At 48.0% G+C, this 21,496-nt stretch overlaps 1 protein-coding gene across 4 annotated transcripts in view; it reads right to left on the bottom strand.

The window, feature by feature from the left end:
* tnrc6c2 (trinucleotide repeat containing adaptor 6C2) overlaps positions 1-21,434 on the bottom strand; it is a 30,086-nt gene extending 8,652 nt beyond the window's left edge. Inside the window, exons 1-16 of one of the 4 annotated variants that reach the window (XM_077015424.1) lie at positions 19,736-21,434; positions 7,151-9,388; positions 5,791-5,997; positions 5,320-5,483; positions 5,107-5,184; positions 4,893-4,950; positions 4,519-4,664; positions 4,078-4,224; positions 3,823-3,966; positions 3,565-3,684; positions 2,822-2,905; positions 2,288-2,531; positions 1,908-2,069; positions 1,275-1,454; positions 814-963; positions 55-270 (exon numbers count right to left, since the gene is read on the bottom strand). In XM_077015424.1, coding sequence (XP_076871539.1) covers positions 55-270; positions 814-963; positions 1,275-1,454; positions 1,908-2,069; positions 2,288-2,531; positions 2,822-2,905; positions 3,565-3,684; positions 3,823-3,966; positions 4,078-4,224; positions 4,519-4,664; positions 4,893-4,950; positions 5,107-5,184; positions 5,320-5,483; positions 5,791-5,997; positions 7,151-9,388; positions 19,736-19,775 — 4,378 coding nt within the window. In that variant the 5' untranslated portion in view covers positions 19,776-21,434. Of the gene's footprint in view, positions 1-54; positions 271-813; positions 964-1,274; positions 1,455-1,907; positions 2,070-2,287; positions 2,532-2,821; positions 2,906-3,564; positions 3,685-3,822; positions 3,967-4,077; positions 4,225-4,518; positions 4,665-4,892; positions 4,951-5,106; positions 5,185-5,319; positions 5,484-5,790; positions 5,998-7,150; positions 9,389-10,853; positions 11,102-15,359; positions 15,601-19,735 lie in introns of those variants that run through there. The other 3 variants (XM_077015422.1, XM_077015423.1, XM_077015425.1) reach the window with 3 other exon arrangements.
* Positions 21,435-21,496: the final 62 nt, after the last annotated feature.

The following is a 21,496-nucleotide window of genomic DNA, read 5'->3' as shown; positions in this document are numbered from 1 at the left end:
GTTCAACTGGAGAGGAGTATAGTAGGAGAGGAGCTAGAGGGGGGAGAGGGAGACCTGAGGAGTAGGAGCTGCTCCACCCTTGGCCGAGGCCCAGCGAGCCAGAGGCCCAGCTGGGGGAGGGCTTTGTGTTGGTGAGACCCGGCGGAGGCCGGGACGGCGCCATGGAGGTGCGGCCTCCTGGAGGAACCTTCCAGAGCTCGTGGGACAGTGAGGCTTGTGTGTGAGAAATAGGACCTGTGGACCAGGTGGACTTCATGTCCAGAAGCTTCCCTGAATGAGACGAAAGGAGAGAGGAGGAGGAGGAGGAGGAGGAGACGTGATTATGGTTAAACATACGAATTAAGAGAGATCTGCATGCATGCACACAGCAAACAGTGCATTATGGGCAACCAAATTTTCAAATAGGAAATCACAGTAAATGCTTTATAGTGCAAAAATAACAACCCCTCCCCTACACTACTCATGTAGGGTCCCATGACTCTGCTGCTATGAGATGCTATAGAGAGGCGGGGCCCTGAGGGGATAGGCGGGGCCCTGAGGGGATAGGCGGGGCCCTGAATGGCTGGGAGTGGACAGGCAGAGTCTGGTGTCTGCGGTCTAGTCTCAGACTCAACAGGGTACCAGCTATGGTGCAGTTAAGCCCAGGAGACAAAACACAAGCTGATAAGAGTTTAAAATGCAACTACATTAAAAAGATCCAAGTGTCCCAGCAGTACAGTGTAAGCGGCAATGGGCAGGTGTATGGGTTATGGGCACCGTAGACACCACATCTCCCTCACGCACACACTCTCCCTCACGCACACTCACGCACACCTCCATTTCGGTCCCGAAGCAGGTAGCGGTTGACGTCTTGAATGGTTGTGTTGATCGTAGGGCCAGTGGAAACACTTCCTGGGGTCATGTTGGGGTCTGCCTCAGGATCAATGTTCTGGAGGCCTTTCCATGGAACTCCTGGGCAGAACTCTAATAAATAAATAAATAAATAAATAAATACAATTAGCATTTGGTAATCCAAACATACTTCTGGTAACGGTGAAATAGTGCTAAAATAAATCCACAGACAATAGAGTACAAATAATTAAACTGTCCGAGAATAATTTTAGCCTGCCATACACATCTTACATTTTCAAATATGACCATTTGAACCTAATCAGATATCAGATATCATTATACTTATATAAATGCTTCTGTAAATTACACTGTAAACATGTTATTAATATATTACACATGCTGCACACAGCTTTACAAAGGCAGAAGCCATCAGTGGAGCTCACCTGGGGGCCAGTTGATGCTTGTCCCGGTGGATATCTTCTCACTGGGGTTCTTGCCCTGTGGCCAACTCTCTGGTGCCACCATTGGGCTACTGGGAGACTGCGAGCTGGATAGTAGGTTATATGGGCTGAAAGAGTCTTCCATCACCTTTCCATCGCCCACATGTGTGGAGGAAGCATTACCTGAGATAGAAACACAGTGTACCGCTCTTATTACACACCAGTAAGGAAGGAAACAATGTAAAACTGGCCTATTTTCAACACGGGTCAAAGTCACGGCTTGTGTCTCTGGGGATTTGTGGAGGCAGCTGCACTAGGAATGATCATCTTAAAAGAGCTGCTGGGTTCCTCGTGTGAGCTGAACTCACGTTTCAGGATCATGTTTAATGAACGAGCACATTCATCAGAGAAGATTAAAAAGGAGATCCAAGGAAATAAGAAAAACATGGAGAGAGTCTGTGTTTTAAACACGGTGAAGAAAATCTGAGGCACTAGGACCAGTCCCTGTCCTCCAATTAAAGGAGTGGAACTGTAAGGTGCATAACATTCAAACCTACGAGAGGGAATGAAAAAGGAAGGTAATTATCATGACGTTGGCAGTAGCATGTTAGCACAGTGTGGCTAGGGCTCTCCTACCATGTTTACTCAGGCCGGTCTCCATGTGAGGGCTAGAGGTGCTGAGGGAATCCATACCACTGGCGTGCGTCCACTGGGAGAGGCGGGACTGGGGCTGAGGCGGGGCATCCTTTAGGGTCACGCCTCCCACCTCCATACAGGTCATGTTCCCATTCATGCCAGCTGTGGGAGGCAGGCGGAAGGCAGGGGTGTGGGGTTGGGGGGGGGACACATGAACAATTCAGATGGATTCATGAAGGATGTTTACCTTTGCTTATTTCACTTTTAAAAACTTAGGAGATTTGTTCTATATGAATATTATATTTTAAGAACCACCATAACAGATGCAATTTTGTTTTCCATCAGGTGAGAAAATGCGATAACGAGAAGGTTTTCCTTACACATGGGGTAGGGGCCGAAGGAACTGGGAGGAGTCTGTTGCTCTTTGGTGTGCAGGTCAGAGATGGAGAGGCCTGAAGCCTGGGGGTGTCCTGGAAACATGTCCAGGTTGGGCTTGCTGTGGCTGGGGTGCAGGCCAGTGTGGGAGGCAGGTGAGGCCTGCTGCTGCTTCATGAGCAGGGCCTGGGCCAGCTGCCTCTGGTGCTGCTGGATCTGTTGCTGCATGTTACTGATTGTGCGTGCAACCTGAGAGAGAGAGAGAGAGAGAGAGAGAGAGAGAGAGAGAGAGAGAGAGAGAGAGAGAGAGAGAGTGTGTGTGTGTGTGTGTGTGTGTGAGCGAGAGAGAGAGAGAGAGAGTGTGAGCGGGGGAGAGGGGGTGAAAGAGTGAGAGAGAACATTTTTTAAATCTGAGTAAAAAGGAAAAATGTGGGATCCTCTTTACTTGCTGAAAAACACACAAATGTCATTCACACTTAGAACTGAAATGATCTGACGATCTGAAAAGATCAGTTAGTCTGTTTGTGTGTGTGTCTCACTTGCTGCTCCTGTTGTCTAATGGGACCAGAAACATTTCGCTGAGCCTGCATCATCTGCTGCTGAATCTGCAAACGCTGGTATGCCTGTGAGACAGAGGGAGACACACAGAGTTGGAGCACAAGCAAGAGACCGGGTAGAGAGGGGAAACGTGTGAGATAAAGGGCAAGAGAGAGAGAGAAAGAGGGAGGGAGGGGAGAGAGAGAAAAAAAAACACTTCATGGTCTGGCTAGAGGGATGTGTATTTTTCCCCTTGCAGACACAAAGACACAGAGCACACAAGGCAGTGTGTCTGCAGGCTACCTTTACCACTACCTCCCTTCCTTCTTTCTCTGCCTTCCCTTCTTCTCTGCCCTCCCCTCCTCCTCTACTTTCATCCCCTCCCTTCCCTGTTCTCTTCCCTTCCTTTTCCTCCATTCTCATTCCCTCCCTCCTCTCTCCTCCCATCCCCTTCCCTCTATACCCTGCTATCCCTCCCCTCCTCCCTTCCTTTCCTCGCCCCACCCTCCTCCCCTCTCCTCCCCTCCTTTTCTTCCATCCTAGCATACCCTCCCTTCCCCTAACTCCTTATTGTCTCGCATCCTTGCTTCCATCTCTCCCCTCCCCTTCATCCTCTCTCTCAGCTTTGCCTCCCATGACCTTTACCATGTTCCCACCTCTCCCCTCCCCTCGGTCGCCTCCCCTCGGTCGCCTCCCCTCGGTCGCCTCCCCTCCTCCTCCTCCTCCTCCACACCCCCTTCCTCACCATCTGTAGCTGCTGGAGCTGGTACAGCAGAGTCATTTGTTGAGGGTTTATTGGTGAGCTTAAAAGTGCAGGATTCAGACCAATGTTTTTTGCTGCAAACTGCAAGAGCTGTGCTTGAACCTGAGAATGAAAAGAAAACGACAGTAAGTAGACAGAAATAAAATACAGCCTCGCTGATGTGCTGATTTTAAAATGATGGAGAGGAAGATGCACCCAGTTCTTGGGTCCACGTTCTGCTATTTGTTCAGGTTGACACACCTGAGGGGAGAGAAACTGAGGCACTTGAGCACGTAGAGTAGGCTGGGCGGAGCTAAGAGACGGCACTGGCGGCTGAGGGGGCGGGGCCTGCGGCTGCAAACCCCGAGCTTGTGCTGCTCCATTACTGCCGAACATTCCATTCATCTGAGAGAGAGAGAGCGAGAGAGAGAGAGCGAGAGAGCGCAATTGAACACTGTAATGACTTTCATTTGAAGATATTTTTGCTATTTTGATTACTATTATTTGGCCACTCACCTGTCTGTTGTTCAAGTTTTGCATGGCCAGACTCGAGGAGATCCCGCCCAGTCCGTGGCTGGGAAGGCTGCTATTGGTCAGCGGGAGCTTGTGGGCGGGAGAAGGCATAAACGGTGAGGTTGGTGTGTCGTCCGACAACCCGCCATCCTTATAAACATGACACAGAGAGCATAGTCAAGAATTCGGGGTAACTGCTGCTGGATTGCTAAACTTGCCTACTTTGTTGAACCTCAACAAGAGCTAACTTCAGGCTTTACTGGCCAACAATAGGATTCTGAATGCTACTTCTATCGGTATAACACTACAGTGTTTCGTTTATAGCCTAATCTAATGCAAGCATAAAAAAACAGTAAAAATAAAATGCAGAAATCTGACAGATTAGTAATGGAAGTATCTACAGAGAGTGTGTGTGCACTAAAGGTGTAGGTGCTGTTCCTCCACCTTGTCCAGGAAGGAGGCTCGGTCCAGGGCGGTGTCTTTGGCCAGGCTCGGAGGACGGCCCACCAGGGGTTTGTTCATGCCGCTGCTGTAGTCAGCCACTCCCATGCCCCGCCTGTCCCCTTCACTTTTCTTCTCCAGCAGAGCGCCTGCAGATGGAGGGAGGAGTGAGCCACTGTGGCCGAGAGAGAGAGAGAGAGAGAGAGAGAGAGAGAGAGAGAGAGAGAGAGAGAGAGAGAGAGAGAGAGAGAGAGAGAGAGAGAGAGAGAGAGAGAGAGAGAGAGAGAGAGAGAGAGAGAGAGAGAGAGAGAGAGAGAGAGAGAGAGAGAGTGTGTGTGTGTGTGTGTGTGCCAACACATGCATGTTAAGTGACTCACTCATAGCCTGGTCCAAATTCATGTTGTTACTTCTCAGTGCCTCCTCTGCAGGATCCCTCTGCAACACACAAATACAGACTCAGAAATCCGTACTGCATCTCACCCAGTAGCAAATCACCCGCAACCAACCCCAGCCTCAGACCGGGTCATCTGTGTGACCACTGTAGACTCTAAACACCTCTACATGACACTGATATATAAACAGGTATCTTACTGGGAAGCCCATGTCCGTGAGCTGTTTGATAAGTCGATTCATGATCCACACTTCATCTTGTTTGGTGGACATCTTCCCCTGTGAGAGTTGAATGCATAAATGTATATTGGAAAACACTGCTTATTAAAAATTCAATCTTGTTGAGAATTTATTTGATAAACCAAGATAATAAGCCGTCTCACAATGAATCGTAATTAACACCTATAGAGTTACCTTCTGTATTCCCTTCTTGGACTGGTTCCAGGATATACAGGAAGATCCGCTGTCCTGGGAGGTGGGGCTGGTCCACATGTCCCCCTCCTCAGCATCCCATTGGCTGCTGCTCATGTTCATATCCTCCCCTCCTGACCCCCAGCCATCTTGCATAGATTTGGGACCTGGAAAACCATAGAAGCATAATCATACTCCATGGCAAAATCTGATTTTACAACATTGAGCAGAGATCAATGCAGGGACACCACATCACCACTAGATGTCAGTGTGGTTCAAGAACAACTGTACATCCCCAGATGAGGATATTGAATTAATAAATATAGCAGCGAAAATGAAAATATGAAGTTAATTTGCTAAATTCATTTATATATTTAAACACATCTGAATTGCTTTAATTCTCAATGTCATACGTAGTCAACAAAAGCATATGACAAAAATGAAGAAATAAAGAAAAAGGGAGAACAGCCTCACCTGGCTTGCAGGAGCCTGAGCCTGTGGGGGCACTGCACCGACTGTAAGGTGCAGATGGCTCGTGGCCGCTCTCTGCCCAGCTCCCAGCGCCTCGGCCTGGCTTCCCCCAGGCGGCAGTGCCGTTGTCTACTGGAGAGCTGGAGGAGGAGGGCTCTCCCCAGGATGCGGGCTCTGATTTGGGCTGCACACCGGGCAGCTCTCCCCAGCCTGTATGAGGCAAGAAGCGTTTAAGTCAATCAATCAACATTTATTTATATAGCGCTTTTTTTGTGCAACTGTTGTCACAAAGCAGCTTTACAAGTGTCCGAGACCAGGCCAGTGGGCAAGCCAAGGGCGACCGTGGAGCCCAGGGTGACAGTGTTCACAGTGTATACTTATAAGCAGAAGGAAACTTCATGTTTCTGCATTCCCTGATTTTTTGACAAGGTAGGAAGGGGAGGAGTGATGTGTTTCATGACATAATAGAGCTAAAGTGAAAAAAAAAAGAATGCAAAAAAGAGATAACATGTTGATGAAAAAAAAAACAAAAATGCTGTCCTTTGAGCTTGTTCTCAACAGGACACAAAAATCTTGACAGTAAATGCTTATGTCTGCCACGGAGTGCTGCCAAGAACAGATACAAAAAGGTTTCAGAGGGCTGACAGCAGGGCCTGAGGATCTACTCCATCAAGCCAAGCACAAGGCAGCCATGTCTTTGTAGCTGCAGGCCAGAGGCCAGCTGGCAGCATGAGAATGTAGAATACATGCCATCACAGCACTGGATACCTCCGCTAAGGGTCTGAAATAGGAACGAACAGAAGGTGGCGCTTTTCAAACATCACCCCTTCCTTTGTGAGCCATTCGGTTTATTAATGAAGAGTTTAAATTTTAAGCATCTCTTTCGGTCTTTGCCTCTCAGCAGAGTAACTAGAGAGGACTTCTTAAGTGCTTTCACATAGACTTTACAAGATATGCTTGAGGGCTTAAGGGCTTTCCTTGCAGCTATATTACAGCTCAGCAATATAGTCCTGCAAAGAAAATCTGTGATTTCCTTTATGTATACAAGTTAGAGACCAGGCACACAAACAAACAAGCGTGCGTGCGTGCGTGTGGGCACACACACACACAAACACTACAAGGGATGTTTCAAAAGCAAATCTAGTCCAAGTCTCCTTTGCAAGAAGAAGTCTAGTATTGCACATGGTTACATTGACTATAAAATGATTTTAAATCAATTACGTGTGTTGTACATATGGAATTAGGCAAAAACAAATCTGTCAAAACTGATTATTGATCAAAGCAGATTATTTTAAATTTCAAAACATGTCACAAACTTATCACATTCAAAATAGACAAACAGACAAAACGTCACTCCACGTACCTGGGTTCACCATGGGCATTCTGTTGTGTGGAGGTCCCAGTTGGCTAGGTGAACCATTATTGTTTCCATTGGAGTGGTTCTGACCCGGACCCTGGCCATGATGACTGTGGTGGTGATTGTTGTTGCTAGACCCTGTGTGGTGGTGGTTACTGCTGCTGTTGTTGTTGGTGCCTGGATTGTTGTGTGAGGCAGGGTTATTCTTGTCCCACATGTTGACAGAAGTTCGGTAGGTATTAGGATCTCCCCAGGTGGAGGTTCCATCATCAATCTCCATTTTGCGTCTTATCGAAGAAGGCGAAGGCTCTTCCCACCCTGTGGCCTCTTCGCCTGGATCTGGCCTCCCAACAGACCCCCAGGCAGAGCCTCCCTGTTTTACTGAGCTTGGGCCACCCCAGGAGCCCATGCTTGCAACGTCACTGCCGCCACTGGCGGATTCTGGTTGTTTAGCACCCCAACCTTGCACTGTGCCATTTGAGTGTTGAGAGTCTCCCCAGGATCCACCGCCTGCTGCTGGAGCTGCTTTGCCCCAGCCCTTCTGGGGCTCCTTCCAGTTCCCTCCATCTCCATCCCAAGATGAGCTACCAGAGCCATTCTTCCTCCCATCTGAAGTCTCTCCCCACTCTCCGCTATTTCCACTCCCACTACTTCCCCAACCAGAAGAAGTGCTGGGTCCATCTCCCCAACCTTGCGACTTGGTTTGGATGCCACCATCATCCCAACTTGGGGATTTGTCCTCTGAACCCCATGACTGGCCACTAGAGCCATTGGTGCTGGGGCCACCAGGCATCGGTTCAGCCCAATTACCAACAGATCCATTGGGCATCTTCTTATTAGTGGTAGGCTCACCCCACCCAGTGATGGGCTGACTGGTTGGTGGCACTGACCCTCCCCAGCCAGGTGTTGCCATAGATCGAGAAGGTGTCTCACTCTTGCTCCCAGAATCCATTCTGGGAGACACATTTAAGTTGGGATTGGCACAACTTTGAGGAGGTGGTGCAGATCCAGTTAAAGGTGCATTGCGAGAAGTACCCCAGGCTTCAGTGCCACCATCATCCTTAATGTCAGGATTTTCGTCCATTTCCCATACTGTGTGCTGTCGGACTGGGGTTTGTCCCCAGCCAGAGTTGCAGAGAACACGGGGGTCCAAGTCCTGTCTTGGCAGAAGTGGAAAATCCACACTGGAGGATCTCTCTCTCCTGAGCGAGTTGCCCTCACTGCTGTCCCTGCTACCCTCACTGGCTGGAGCATCAGGACCCCAGGAGCTCATTGGCTCCCGAGTTGCACTCTCATTGCCATCCCACCCAGTGCCTTCAGTGCTTGACTGTTTGCTCCAGTTACCCCAGCCTACACCACCACCAGCACCACCACCTCCTCCACCTCCTCCTCCACCTCCCCCCCAAGAGGACATACCACCAGAATCCCAGCCTGAGTCTTTAGATATTCCACCCTTGATGTCTCCACTACTCCACAGGGCAGTTCCATCCCCACCTGCTTGCTCAGTGGGAGACTGACTCAGAGCTCCTCCCCAGCTGTGTGCAGGGCTCATTGGCTCAACTTTAGTGTTTGGTCCATCTGATTTAAGGTTAGGTGGATCCATGCTGAAAGACATGTTCGTGGGGGACTGGTGCTGCTCTGGAGTGTCTGGGCTCCCCCAGGCACAATCCCCTACAAGGTTTCCATTGGCACATCCAATGTTGCCATTTCCATTGGTGTTGTGAACCGGTGCAATACCTCCTGGGCCACACATGTTGGATGGGAGTGAACTAGATCCACCCATGACACCAGGCCCTGACCCCACTCCAGGGGCCTCATGTCCTAGCACAGGCCAAGCAGCAGGGTTAGCATTGGGGTTCAGGTTCAGATTAGAAGACCCCCAACTGGAGTGGCCCCTGCTGGCCATGGACAAATCAGTTTTGCCCTCAGAAGCCCAGCCCCTGTTGGGGCCACCTTGACTGGAGACCATAGTTGAGGAGTGGTTAACACTTGTTTTGTTGATCTGGTAGTGACCTTGTTGGCTAGCTCCTGTAGCCATACTCATGCTGCTACTAACGACTTCTGACGTGTCAGTGTCCAAGGTACATTCTAATGCCTGCTGGCTGTTGCTGTAGGAAATGGAAGGCCAAGGTTCAGTGTCGTTTTTGTCAGTAATCACTTGATCCCAACAGGAGCTGCTGCTGGTTGAGTTGACCCAAAGAGAATTCTCATGCCTGGTTCCTAGGTCACTCTGATGGGGCAGCACTGCAAACACAAAAAGAATCAACAAGATTTAGCATGATTAAATCCATCTGTGTGCAGGAAGAAAAAACCGACAATGATCTATGACTTTGTCCCACCCCTACTGTTGGTATCTGTCATACAGGTTTCCAGATTTCCCTGAATATAGCAAAACTCAGTGGACCGTATCACTAGTCATATTAGTTACAACATATCCGTATATTCCAAGTCTTATGGAAGCAGAAGTGTGTGAAAAAAAAAAAAAAAAATCGGTCTCCACCATCAGTCTCCACTCCATATCGCTTGGCAATGAAGGGAAGCTGAGGTGGAACAAGGTTCATTTATTTGAACGCATCCAAGACCAGTGCCTCATCCATCACTTCCCACAGCCCGCCAGGTCTCCGCAAAAACCAGCACTACATCGTCTCTGTAGATCACCAGAGGGCTCAATGCAGCAGATCTCAGAAACCAAAAGGGTTGCGCATAGAAGCCAAAGCAAACATGGTGCATGTGTGTTCTCTCTCAAGTGTGCACAGCTCAAATGCAAAGCAGAATGTTTTACTTCTCCACTGCCGTAATCAATCACAACACAGCAGGTAATCGATGGTGTGTAAATGATGGGGATAAGGGTATAGAGGGCATTGATCATGCAGAGCGAAAGCAACCAGCCTGACTCTGGTACCGAGAGCAGTTCTCTTAAACAGCCTCGGAATACATTATCCAGCGTCCCAAAAGGCCCAGGTCAATCCATGATTTATGACTGAAGCCACAAAAGGAACTGCAACTAAGCTTGCCGTTGCGTCGCAAATTGACATTCAATCATCAAATGCGCATGTGGAGCTACACAAGAAATAAACCTGAATTTTGCCTTTGAGCAGACTGCAATGTTTATGTTTTTCTACCTCCGGGCTTCATTTCCATCTCAATTCCGCCAATGAACATACACATCAATCGGCGGTACAATTAACCAAGGACGATCTGTCGCGCGAACGCATTCGTTTGTGACACTTTCAAACAGAAGTGAAGGTTAAGCTGCTGCTTGTGTCCAGTTTCCCGCATGCAGTTTTCCCTTCGGCACACTTATCAGCACTCCCCAGGTTCCCTTATCTCTCGGTGTCGTCAGGCCTGCGACAGCCACACCAACTCACCACAGGACACCTTCCAGTTAGGCACAGAAACGTGGTGGCCCATCCTGCCTAAACCAGAGTAGAGAATTTTCACCCTAATGGCATCCACTTTTCTGAGGAACATTTAAGAATTCTAAGACCACAAAATATAGATAGGGTTTAGGTGTGGTAAAGGTGGGGGTAACCTTAATATTTCACAAGTTCTTAAGAAGAAGAAAAAAAAAATAGATGAGAAGCGCTTTTTAGAATGATAGCACCAGAGAATACTTTACAATTCAAATGCAAACAATAAAAAAAGAAACTAAATCTAATAAAACAAAGGCATTGATATGCAAATAATAAAAGCCAAATATTTCACTCACATTCCTCTACAAGCTATAATATTGCTGATACAGCCTTGAGTTTCTTAATACAGCATAATCTCTCCCTCCAGAAAGAGGCATTTCCTTAGCTGGAACTTCACTGGTCCAGGAGGAAGAGCCAGAGAACAGCAGACAGTCACAGCATGATAAACAGCATTGCACCTTTAACTGAATGACTGATCACTGGCTCCCTTTCAATGGTGTTGCAAAGGTGCAGTTCACATCTAAAAATCTGCGCAATATTAATGGTCCTCGTGGTTTTTTTCCCCCCATGGAGCTCAAGTACTTCTTGAAATATTCTTCTGCACTGCTTGCAGTGTGAGCTTTGGCATCAAACAGCTCATTCAAGGAAAGCAGCTCTTCAAATGAAAAATCCCTGGTGGATTAGGAAGCCGTCTGCTGTCTGGGGTAAAGCTGCAACACTGTTCTGCAAAAGCTCAAATGCACTGCGACTGAGCTGTTGAGGCAAGGGCTGAAATGCCTTTAGAGTAGCCTTGGCATTGTCTCAGCACGTGAATTAACATTTCAACACCTTCTGCCCCCCATAGGAACAGCAAAGACATTTTCAACAAAATTTTCTAAAGCATTACGAGCATCAAAAAGGGATAAAAATGGCAACAATAAATCCAAAAGATGGGCGAGAGAGAGCGACAGTAGACACGGCTGATCCACAGTCCCTTCCTCGGTCTGCCAGCCTCTTCCAGAACGGGATGCCATTTTATCCGAGTGGAAAACAGCCAAAATAACGAGGGCTCCGTCTCCCACACAAGCCTCCTCCCGTCTGCCTTCTCTCCTCTCCTTCCCTCCGCAAGCTCTCCCTCTCTGCTCGCCCCTGGTCACATGGACACTCTAAACATGGTAAAGGGTGGGAGAGCGGGAGGGAAAATGAACACGCGCCCAATTAAACACGAAATTAAATGCACCCAGAAACCGAACTGCTCCTTTTAATTCTTCGTTCAATTTCGTTAACGGCAAAACAAAAACAGGAAGACACGTGTGGCAGTAGTAAAGGTGAACAGAGTGTGTGCAGGGTGGAGCTGTACCTGGTGTGTGCTCCACATTAGCTGAGGAAGAGGAGGAGGAGGAGGAGGAGGTAGCAGTCACACATCTGCTCCACTGTGTCTGCTCACAGACATATGAGCCTCATCCTGAACCGATGCCAAGAGAGTGGTGTGTGTGTGCGCGTGTGTGTGTGTGTGTGTGTGCGCGCATGTTTGACTCTCTTTGGCTATTTTTACATCCATTGATCATCTCTATTTTTCCTCTCCAGTGAGTACAGCCAAAAATAGAATTTGCTCATTTTGGAATATGGGAAATTTTTGAGAAACATTTGCAAGCAGGGCTCTCCCTCCTACAACAGACATTTATATTTACAGAAAATGTCCAAAATCAAAAAGAACAACACCCAAATGACTACCTTGCCTGGAGATACTAGAACAGGGGTACTCAAATAGAAATGATGACGGGCCACATTTTATTTTTTCAATCACTGAAAGGGCCGGCACCGGGGGGGGGTGGGGGGGTGGTATAGGCGAACGCATTTGGGCGTCTGCTACCTGTTTGTTGTTGCCATAAAGGCAATCCCCGGCATCGTCTTGAGATTGCGGTGCGAGATTTCAAAATAAGAGCAGATAGCGCGATTGAAAAAAAAAGATTCCTAAAAAAAAAAAAAAAACCAAAACAAAAAAAAAAAAAAACCACACTTTTCAAAACAGCTCGCGGGCCAGAAATTGATAGCCATTCTAGTACCCTGATACTCAAATAGCGGCCCGCGGGCCACAGCTATTTGAGTATGGGGGTACTAGAATGTCAGATGTCCAACTTTGCCTGTCTCTCTGGCAGGGATGTGCTGGCAACACCCTTGCTCTGAACTGTACCCTTTCACACTGGTTGGCCTGTGTAGATCAAAGGCACTTCTTGTTCTTGCCAATAGCGGTACTGCACGAATGTGCTACACACTCATCTGTCCCGCTCTGTTCATCAGAGCTGAGCTGAGCACATGCAAAAGACGAAGATGAGAGAAAAGAGAAGAAAGCACAAGAGGATGAGAGCTGTCGAGAACAGAGGGAGTGAGAATGAGAAACGCAGCGAAAGCTCACACGCGAGAGGGCAAACAAAGACTGTCGGAAAGAAAACGGTAGTGCGGTTAATAGCAAAAGCAAGTCGACTGGGTGTGATCAGTGATACTGGTCAACCTCTGGTTAACTATCTTGGTTTAAACCTGGTACCCACAGACAGTCAAAACGATGATGCATTGTGCATCATACTAGACTAATCTAATCTAATGATATTATGCTAGCAAACATTCCAACCTCTGCAATTACTTGCATGTGAAAGGTGGCAATTACAAATATGCTCCATTTAGTAATTAGTGTCGGCATCATCTCAACTGAGCGTTTTCCATTTTAAAGAGAATGATTCTAATAAGCACCATAACGTGCTGTGTGCACTGCAAGTATGATGACTCAGATGGTCTCAGGTGTTCTCGATTCGGACTGAGTACAGATTCTTATACACCTTATACACGATCAAAGAGGCTTTTGAAGGTGGTGACATAAAATATTAACAATAACTATCGCAATGAGTAATTACTATACCTATTTTAATTAGTGATGATCATTTCATAATAATCTGACCATGAGTACGAGTTGATCATGATAACTTTACATAGTGATTTGTTTTCAAATGCATCAGACAGAATACGAATGTGGTGCTCGTTATCACCACTAATCTGTTGAGCCGAGGCTAGCTGAACAAGGTCATCTGCTTCTTTACTTCAGTGTGCATGGAATAATATAACAAAAGCTCTTCTCCCTGATCCAAAATGTAAGAGTATAGCTCAGCGTTTGGCGTTTGACGTTCGGATTAGGTCTGCACTGGAGCACCGAGGCTGCTGCAGCTAACAAGGAATGAAAGCTTATATACATGATGCAATATTGTTCAAACTTCAAGCCAAACTTATATACTTACACGTCGAACCATTCAAACCGCACACACTGCACTCAACTGCTGTTGAAAAATGGAGGTTTGCTCTAAAATTAGTCACAACTAACTTCAAAATTCTTTGCCAACATGCCGATCATTTTAATGAGATGTTTGGGCCTAGTACATTTTTGATCTACAGTTTATTTTGAGAATGTAATTTCTTTTACAATTATAAGAATACACCCCCCCAAGTTCAATGTTCAATTAACTGATGTCCATTATTGGGTTGTGTGGGTTGTGTGTGTGCACTATAATATTTATAGACATACAGGTGAAATTCAACACAAACTCCAAACCGGTTTGCCTCACTGAGAATGTAAGCCCATTTCCACAGGTCTTACCAACACGGGAGCGTACCAACACGGGAGCGTACCAACACAATGTATGTCACCTTTGCTATTTTAAGAAAAAGAATACCGGTATATAACAAACATTTACGTGGGAAACGTGATATTCGTGACAAACTCCTTCCCAAAACTGAGCATCACTTCTCAATCATGTAGGATTCCACATGAAATATTATATACTCAAAATGAATAAAATCAATGAGTGCAATAATTACATAGAATATCATGATAGTAGCAGTCTTAATTATATCATATATAGTTATATCATATCAGCAGATGATGGGCTTTCTGCTGATAAAGAAAATGTTTCATTTCCGTTTAGACGATTACGATCTGGCAACAATCTGGTACCTATTAATGTGTAAGCAGAAGAAATACAAAATACTCAGCAGCAACAAATTGTAGAGCAATGACCGAGTGCTGGTGAGGACGGACACACACACACACACACACACACACACACACAACATTATGACAATAGCACACCCCTCTGTCAGCTGGACAGAACTCTAGTACCTGCAGGACTGCTGAGGCAAAGAAACATGTGTAATCAAGTCTACACACGCAGACGCAGACACAGACACAGACACACACCTTCTTTGCCTTACTGCTACCTTGACCTCTGCTAGTTGGTCATGATGCTGTGAAGCAATACAGACCATAGTATAAAGGAGAGGCCTGCAGGCTGGAGGACTGTCTCCTACAGCACTGTCCCACCAACCGTCCTCTCACTACCTGTCCTCCCCTTGCCAAGATGTGGCTGGAGTCCTCGTCTTTTACGTCTACTTTCCTCCGAGTGGCCGAAAGTGGATAACTGCCTCGGCCTGACGCCTTTACGCAAGTGAATCTCTCTCATGGAGAGAGTCTAATGACACGGAGCAGAAGAATAATGCTTTTGTCACCACAATCTTGTTCGTTTGTAAAACGAACTTGCTCCTCTCTTCTCCCCATCTAGCTCAGATGCAATAATTGTTTTGCTGCCCCAACTGCTGGTGTTTACAGCAGTGTTTGTTGTGTGTGTCTTGGACGTTTATTGGCGATTACAGCGCTACCCTTTTCTGCGCAATAAGTGTGTGGACACAAAGCAGAGGATAATCAGAACGGCTAACTGCCCGGTACAGACAGACAGACAGACCAACTCTAACACTATTGTAAATGACAGACGTCATCTCACCTGCGAGGTGCTCGCTGGTGGGTGTGCTCGGCGGGGACCCGGGGGTGGCGGAGGGCGGGTGCTGCCCCCTCCTCAGCAGCTGTTCTGTGCTCGTGGTGGCGGAAACGCGGGGGGACCTCTCTGGGTGGGTAGCGCGGAGAACTGTGGAGGGCCTGTTGGGGGCTGGAGGGGCCATTACTGCTGCTGATGGAGGAGACGGGTGGAAGGAGAAGGTGGGGAGGGGCCCTAGCAGAGTCTGGCACTGCAGGACACACACACACACACACACACGGACATGTTAGTGCTGAGATGTTCCATGTCACTGCTAGATCAGAAATGACCAGTGAGGAGGAGGGGTTTTGGTGCAGGTGCAGTGAGCACGTGAGAAAAACTGAACACACACACACACACACACACACACACACACACACACACACACACACACACACACACACACACACACACACACACACACACGGTGTGTATGAGCGTCAAGGCAAGCTGTATCACCTGTACAGGTTGTAACAGATTGAAACCTTACAGGAAGAGCTGGAGTGTGCCGTCTACACATACACACAGACCCACACACCCATATACATGTTATGTACATAAATTAGAGTTTGATGCCACTCACAATCTAGTAGAATGTCAACACTAGATGGACCCTATGAAATGATCACTGTTTAAGCAATGTCTCTACATAACTCTACAGGGAAGTAATGCTGGGGCCTCTGACTGGATCTGAGACTGTGTGAACAGGGAGGGATACAAGATGTGCCAAGCAGGCAGTGGGGATTCAACGAGGAACAGTCAGTGGCAAACAGCCCTCCTTAGGAAAGGCTTTAACCAAAGGATAAAGGATTAAGAAGTCCAGTAAGTAGGTGTACATGCAGGACAAACTGCTACATGCAGAGAGCCAAAGAGTCACATTCACACGCACACACAGACACCCACACACACACCCACAAAACAAAACCAGAACAGCTTGTTCCAACCTATATATTACACTATACATTTAAAGTACTAAGACGTTACTTAGAATACATGCAGCTGGATGTGTGTGCAATCGACACCATGCTGTCCTTTCCTCTATGTTTGGTACAGATGCTACTGCAGTCACCACCACAGGGGGCGCTGTGACAGGGTTTAGCGCAGGCAACAGTTCAGCTCCAGAGAACAGGACGGATTAACACTGGACAAATAAACTCTGATTGTATCATAAAACACCAACAGTGGAATCTTGCGGAGCGAATTTCAGAAACGACAAATGTGGCGGAAATCTGTGAATAACTCTGCTCCCAATTAATCGCAAACGAGCCCAATAAAACATTTTATCTTTGTCCTTTATGTGACTCTTTCTCCTTCTGCCAGGGTCTCTCACCCTCCCTTCCTCTCCTCTACAAAACAGAGAGGTTGAGGAGTTCTTTAAAGGGGGCCTGTCATCTCGTTGGAGTTGGTGACACACAGTGCTGATTATATACACCTCGCAAGCTCACTCCACCGGCCAATCGGCTCAGTCTGCCTGTTCCTGTCAGCCAATCGGATGGCGTGCCCATCAGCTCCACCCCCCACCCCCATCCCTCCGGTGCACTCTCTCCTCTCGTCTCAGTCATTGGGCTCATTGTTCAGAGCTGCTCTGAATCCATTAGGAGAAGCAGATGGACACTGGGGTTTGCGGTGCTGTTCTCTCACACTGCCACAGACAGGCTACATGTTCAGCCCCCCCGACTCTGTCTGTCTCTTGCACTCAATAACTCCCCCAATCTTTCCTTCCCACACATTTTCAACTCTTTCTGTATCACTATCCTGCACCACTGTCTGTGTCTCTCTCGCACGCACGGACAACGGGGTGGGGGGGGTGGGGGGTTTGGCTCTTCTCCAAGCCCTTGTGTCTGACACACAACAAAGCTGACAGCCATATCTGTACATCCAGACTGCAGAGAAGGCTCTCAGACACGGCGTCAATTATCAAGGGGCTTCGGGTTCTGACCTTCGATTACCTTGTGTGAAAGAAGAAAAAAAAAAAGATTTTTTTTGCACCACCACCAAGATGCACCACCAACTTCATAAACTTGTGTGGGAGGGATCTTATGTAAAAACATTTGAAGCATTAATAGCATAATGGTGGAGTTGCATACATAGAGAGAGAGAGAGAGAGAGAGAGAGAGAGAAGAGAGAGAGAGAGAGAGAGAGAGTGAGAGAGGAGAGGAGAGAGAGAGAGAGAGAGAGAGAGAGAAGGATAAAGGCAGATCCACACACAGTGTTACTTTTCTGCCTTCTTGCAGGATTACAGAATGACACACTTCCCATCATGACCGAAGAAAAGCAGAGAGGATGCCAATGTAGAGGTCTTTCAGACAGAACCTGCAGCAATCCCGGCCCCAGCTTTCCAAAGCAGGATGACTCCAGCAAAGGCATGGGGGGAGGGTGGGGAGGGGGGGGAGGGGGGAGGTACCACCCAGGTGGGCGTGGCCGAGTCCTTGTAAAGAGGCTCCACCATGCAGAGGTCACCGAGGGGGCGTGGGGGGGGGGGGGGGGGGGGGCATGGGAAAATTGTGTCGCCCCCGTTCTCCCCCAGTTTAACCAACTCTAATGGAGGAGTCGCTGGAGTGGGGTTTGGGTCTGGGGCGGTGTGAATGCGTCGCCGTGGCAATGTCTAAGAGGGCTGGCGCCATCTGCCCCACTTTACAGAAACATTCACACGGAGCTCTGCGTCCTTCACCTCTCACACGACCCTCCTGTAAACACACCCCGGCAGCCGGGGGCAGTGTGTGTGTGTGCGTTTGTCTTACAAACACAACTGCACAAGAACTGGAGTCAGACAGACTGAATGCATAATCGCTGTAACCAGCGAGCAAAGTGCCCAGATTAACAAGCACAAAAATAGCAGGACAAGACATGTTGATTGGATAGCTGAACACAACAAAGGTTTCCCCTCCCGTGCGGCTGTCCTGCACTGCCACAACAAAGCAATTTAACCTACAATGAACGGAGCCAACGGCGTTCGCTGGAAATGCCCGCGCGCACAAACAAAACGTGGAGTACGAAGATCAGAGTCGAATTAAACAGCAACCTCACGCATTCCAGCAAATCGTGGGGTTTATAAATTCCTACCAGATAATAACACCAACGGACTGTTACATGCTTTGTGCAGCCTGTATGCTGAGGGCTTCATTCATCACAGGTTAGGGGCTGTCTGATAAATGCAAAACACGCACTGTTGACAAACATCTTGATTAATGTGTGCAATAATAAATCCATACAATGCACTCGGACGCTCCTTTCACGATTCATTTCTCCGGTATTTATAAATGTCACCCTTAAAGTGAGCACTTCCTCTTCCCTGGTGCGGATTAGCTGCTAATTAGGTTGCCATCCAAGAGAGTTGGACTCCGTTGTTGACGTAATTAATTAGATGTGAAATTACAAATTAATCTAATCTGGAATCACTGCGTATGCCAGGCAGGGAGGATGTCATGTTAGGATGTACAAGGCCATTTTCAAGCAGGACTCTCCTCATGAATGTTCTCCATGAAGAGGAGGGCAGATGACCTTTCACCTATGCACCCTGCCTGCTGCTAACTCTGGGTGAGGAAATACCACAGAAAGCCAGCCATTAAAGATTTCCATACACTGCAGGTGACAGGACGCAAATAAACCAAATCAAATTCCCGGCTTATTCCATCACATAAGGACCAAGGTCGCAATGCTTCCCTACCCCCTACACAGGTGCTCTTATCTAGTACCCTACATAGGGCACAAGCATTTATATCCTACGGAGTCTCCATGTATCACTCAAAAAGAGAGCCACGAGCCATTTTGGGATTTATCAACACAAATCCCAAGACTGATGGAGTCGCTGTTTATACGGAGTTGACCTAGATATGTTTGCCAAGCCTGCAGAAGAGGAAGACTCGCCCACGTCTACAGCGAACACACACACAGAGCAGGGAACAGCTTGCCTGACGTGTTCCGACTCGGCCTGTGTGGCGAGTAAAGGAGCCTTCCCTGCTACAGATACTCACTGCCGCCCAGCGCAAGACGATACGCCACACGTGTGAACTAACAACCTACAGCATCACAACACAAAAAACCGTGTCAAGTGATTCCAACACAATCACTGTCGTGTGCAAGTTAATTACTTGCAGCATAATAGCCTATTATTTCCAATTAAGAGGTTGTAATAGCCTATAATACCAATTGATATCAACCGTGTTCCTACAGACCAGCTTACTCACAATAGCTCAATGGCATGGCAATAATCGCACCTGCCCAGCCGACGATGGCCACTACTAGTATGAGTATTTTTGGAGTAGCGGGTGCTTCTTTACACGCCTCACGGGGTGTAGTTGTAGGGAGAGTGTGTGTGTGTGTGTGTGTGTAAGAATGAGGCTTACAGTCAGCAGGCTCCTGGGTATGTCCACTAGTCATCATCATGCATGAAACAGACAGGATCAATACGCAGGGCACGGCGGCAGCGGGAAGAAGACTCCTGCAGAATGTGAGGCATGCCCTCCACCCCCAGCACCACCCGCCACAAGAGGAGCAGCTCCACCCAAAGAGAAGCCCATCCCGAGCATCTCCACACAAAGGAGCGCCAAAGGCCCGGCCTCAGGCTGGAGCGTTCCCTGAAGGAGGACAAGGCGGCGTCCTCTCTGGTGGGTCACGGCAGATGGAGAGGTGCCCGGAAGGGGGAGGGATGGACGTGCTTTTAGCGGTGGGGGTCATTTGGTTGAAATCAGAGGGTATCAGGGACAGGGGGGTTCTGGAGCGGTGGATTTCCCCACCACAGCCTCGCTGTCCAATCGCGTCGCAGGAGCCGGCCCGGGGTTCGAGGTTCTGACTTTAGTAAAAGGTCAAACCCATAGTGATGGAAGGAGAATCCGCATTTACCGTCTAAATGTCAGAAACCAGGAGAGTTGCCAGCTCTTTTGGTCATAACTCCTCTCGCCTCTCCGTTCTCCAAGCCAACCAGAAAACGTCTCTCTCGGTACGGCCGCCAACCCTCTTCCCTTCTCCTCACTGTAATTGCCATCACTCTCTTCTGCCCTTTTCACCTGCCTGTTCTTTCTGGGCCGCTCTTCAAAAGGCCCAATGGAAAAAGCACGGCTCTACAACCTCGGCTGTTTTCCACACCTCCACCTCCACCTCCACCCTGGGGCCCCTTGGCTCTCCATCCGTCTCCACTCCCGTGAATGGAGTGGATGTCCTGCTGTAAATTATAGTGTTAATGGGTTTCAGAGTGTACTCACCTTGGGTTTAAGTATGTTACTAAAGGCAAAGACATTCTTAAAACTCTTTATCACCATGTTTACCATCCTATCTTGATCAATATTTTCTTGCTTTTCATGAAAGGTCAATTTTGACTCATGCCTCATCTCGGTCTCCGCACAGGTCTGACTGATGGGAGCAGTCAGGTGTTCCACATGAGAAGGTCCGACACCACTGCAGTGGACTTTTATGCCACGATCGTCAGGAGAGTGTCAGGAATGCAGTCACCAGTTTTGAAATTCAAATATATCTGTATAACAATTCTTACGACACAAAGCAGCTTGACAGAAATACTCTATAGAGTGAATCTCCCTGAGAAGTGAGAGATCCCTTGAGAGGATACAAGGCTCAGGGGGAAGCCATCCTCCTCTGGTCGTCACCAGAGCAAACCATCACTACAAACATTCCACACCAAACTCGCATTTTTCAACACAAGGAGATGGTCCGCACCCAGTGCAGCTATACTATACACTGTAGAAGATTACACAACACACATTTGGGAGGCTCCAACTTCAAATGTGGCAGTAAACTATAATCTTCACCAATGCACACCTGCTTGGGTACTACTTACAAAATACCCTGACTTGGTGGGTTTATGGCGCTTGCTCTGGTCTTCTTGACTTTATAATCACCTGACCTGAGGTACTGCCAGTGTGCAAGGATGCAGGGAACACGTGTGAGAGGATGTGGCCCTGGATAAGTTGGTGCTGGACAGAGGGTGGGGAAGACAAGTAGAGAGCTGAACTGGACACTGGCAACATGCAACATTCCAATGCTGCACAAAGCCAGGATGTGAAATGGGCAGCACTGGTAGCCCCGAGTGTCAGAGTCTCAGCATGCTTGTCTTGGTGCTCCACACAATTCACTGACCATATGCTAATTATGTA

Source organism: Brachyhypopomus gauderio, chromosome 8 (genome assembly GCF_052324685.1).
Source record: "Brachyhypopomus gauderio isolate BG-103 chromosome 8, BGAUD_0.2, whole genome shotgun sequence".
Taxonomy (NCBI): Eukaryota; Metazoa; Chordata; class Actinopteri; order Gymnotiformes; family Hypopomidae; genus Brachyhypopomus; species Brachyhypopomus gauderio.
Note: the sequence above shows the minus strand (reverse complement) of the source record. Positions and strands in the feature narration are given on the sequence as shown.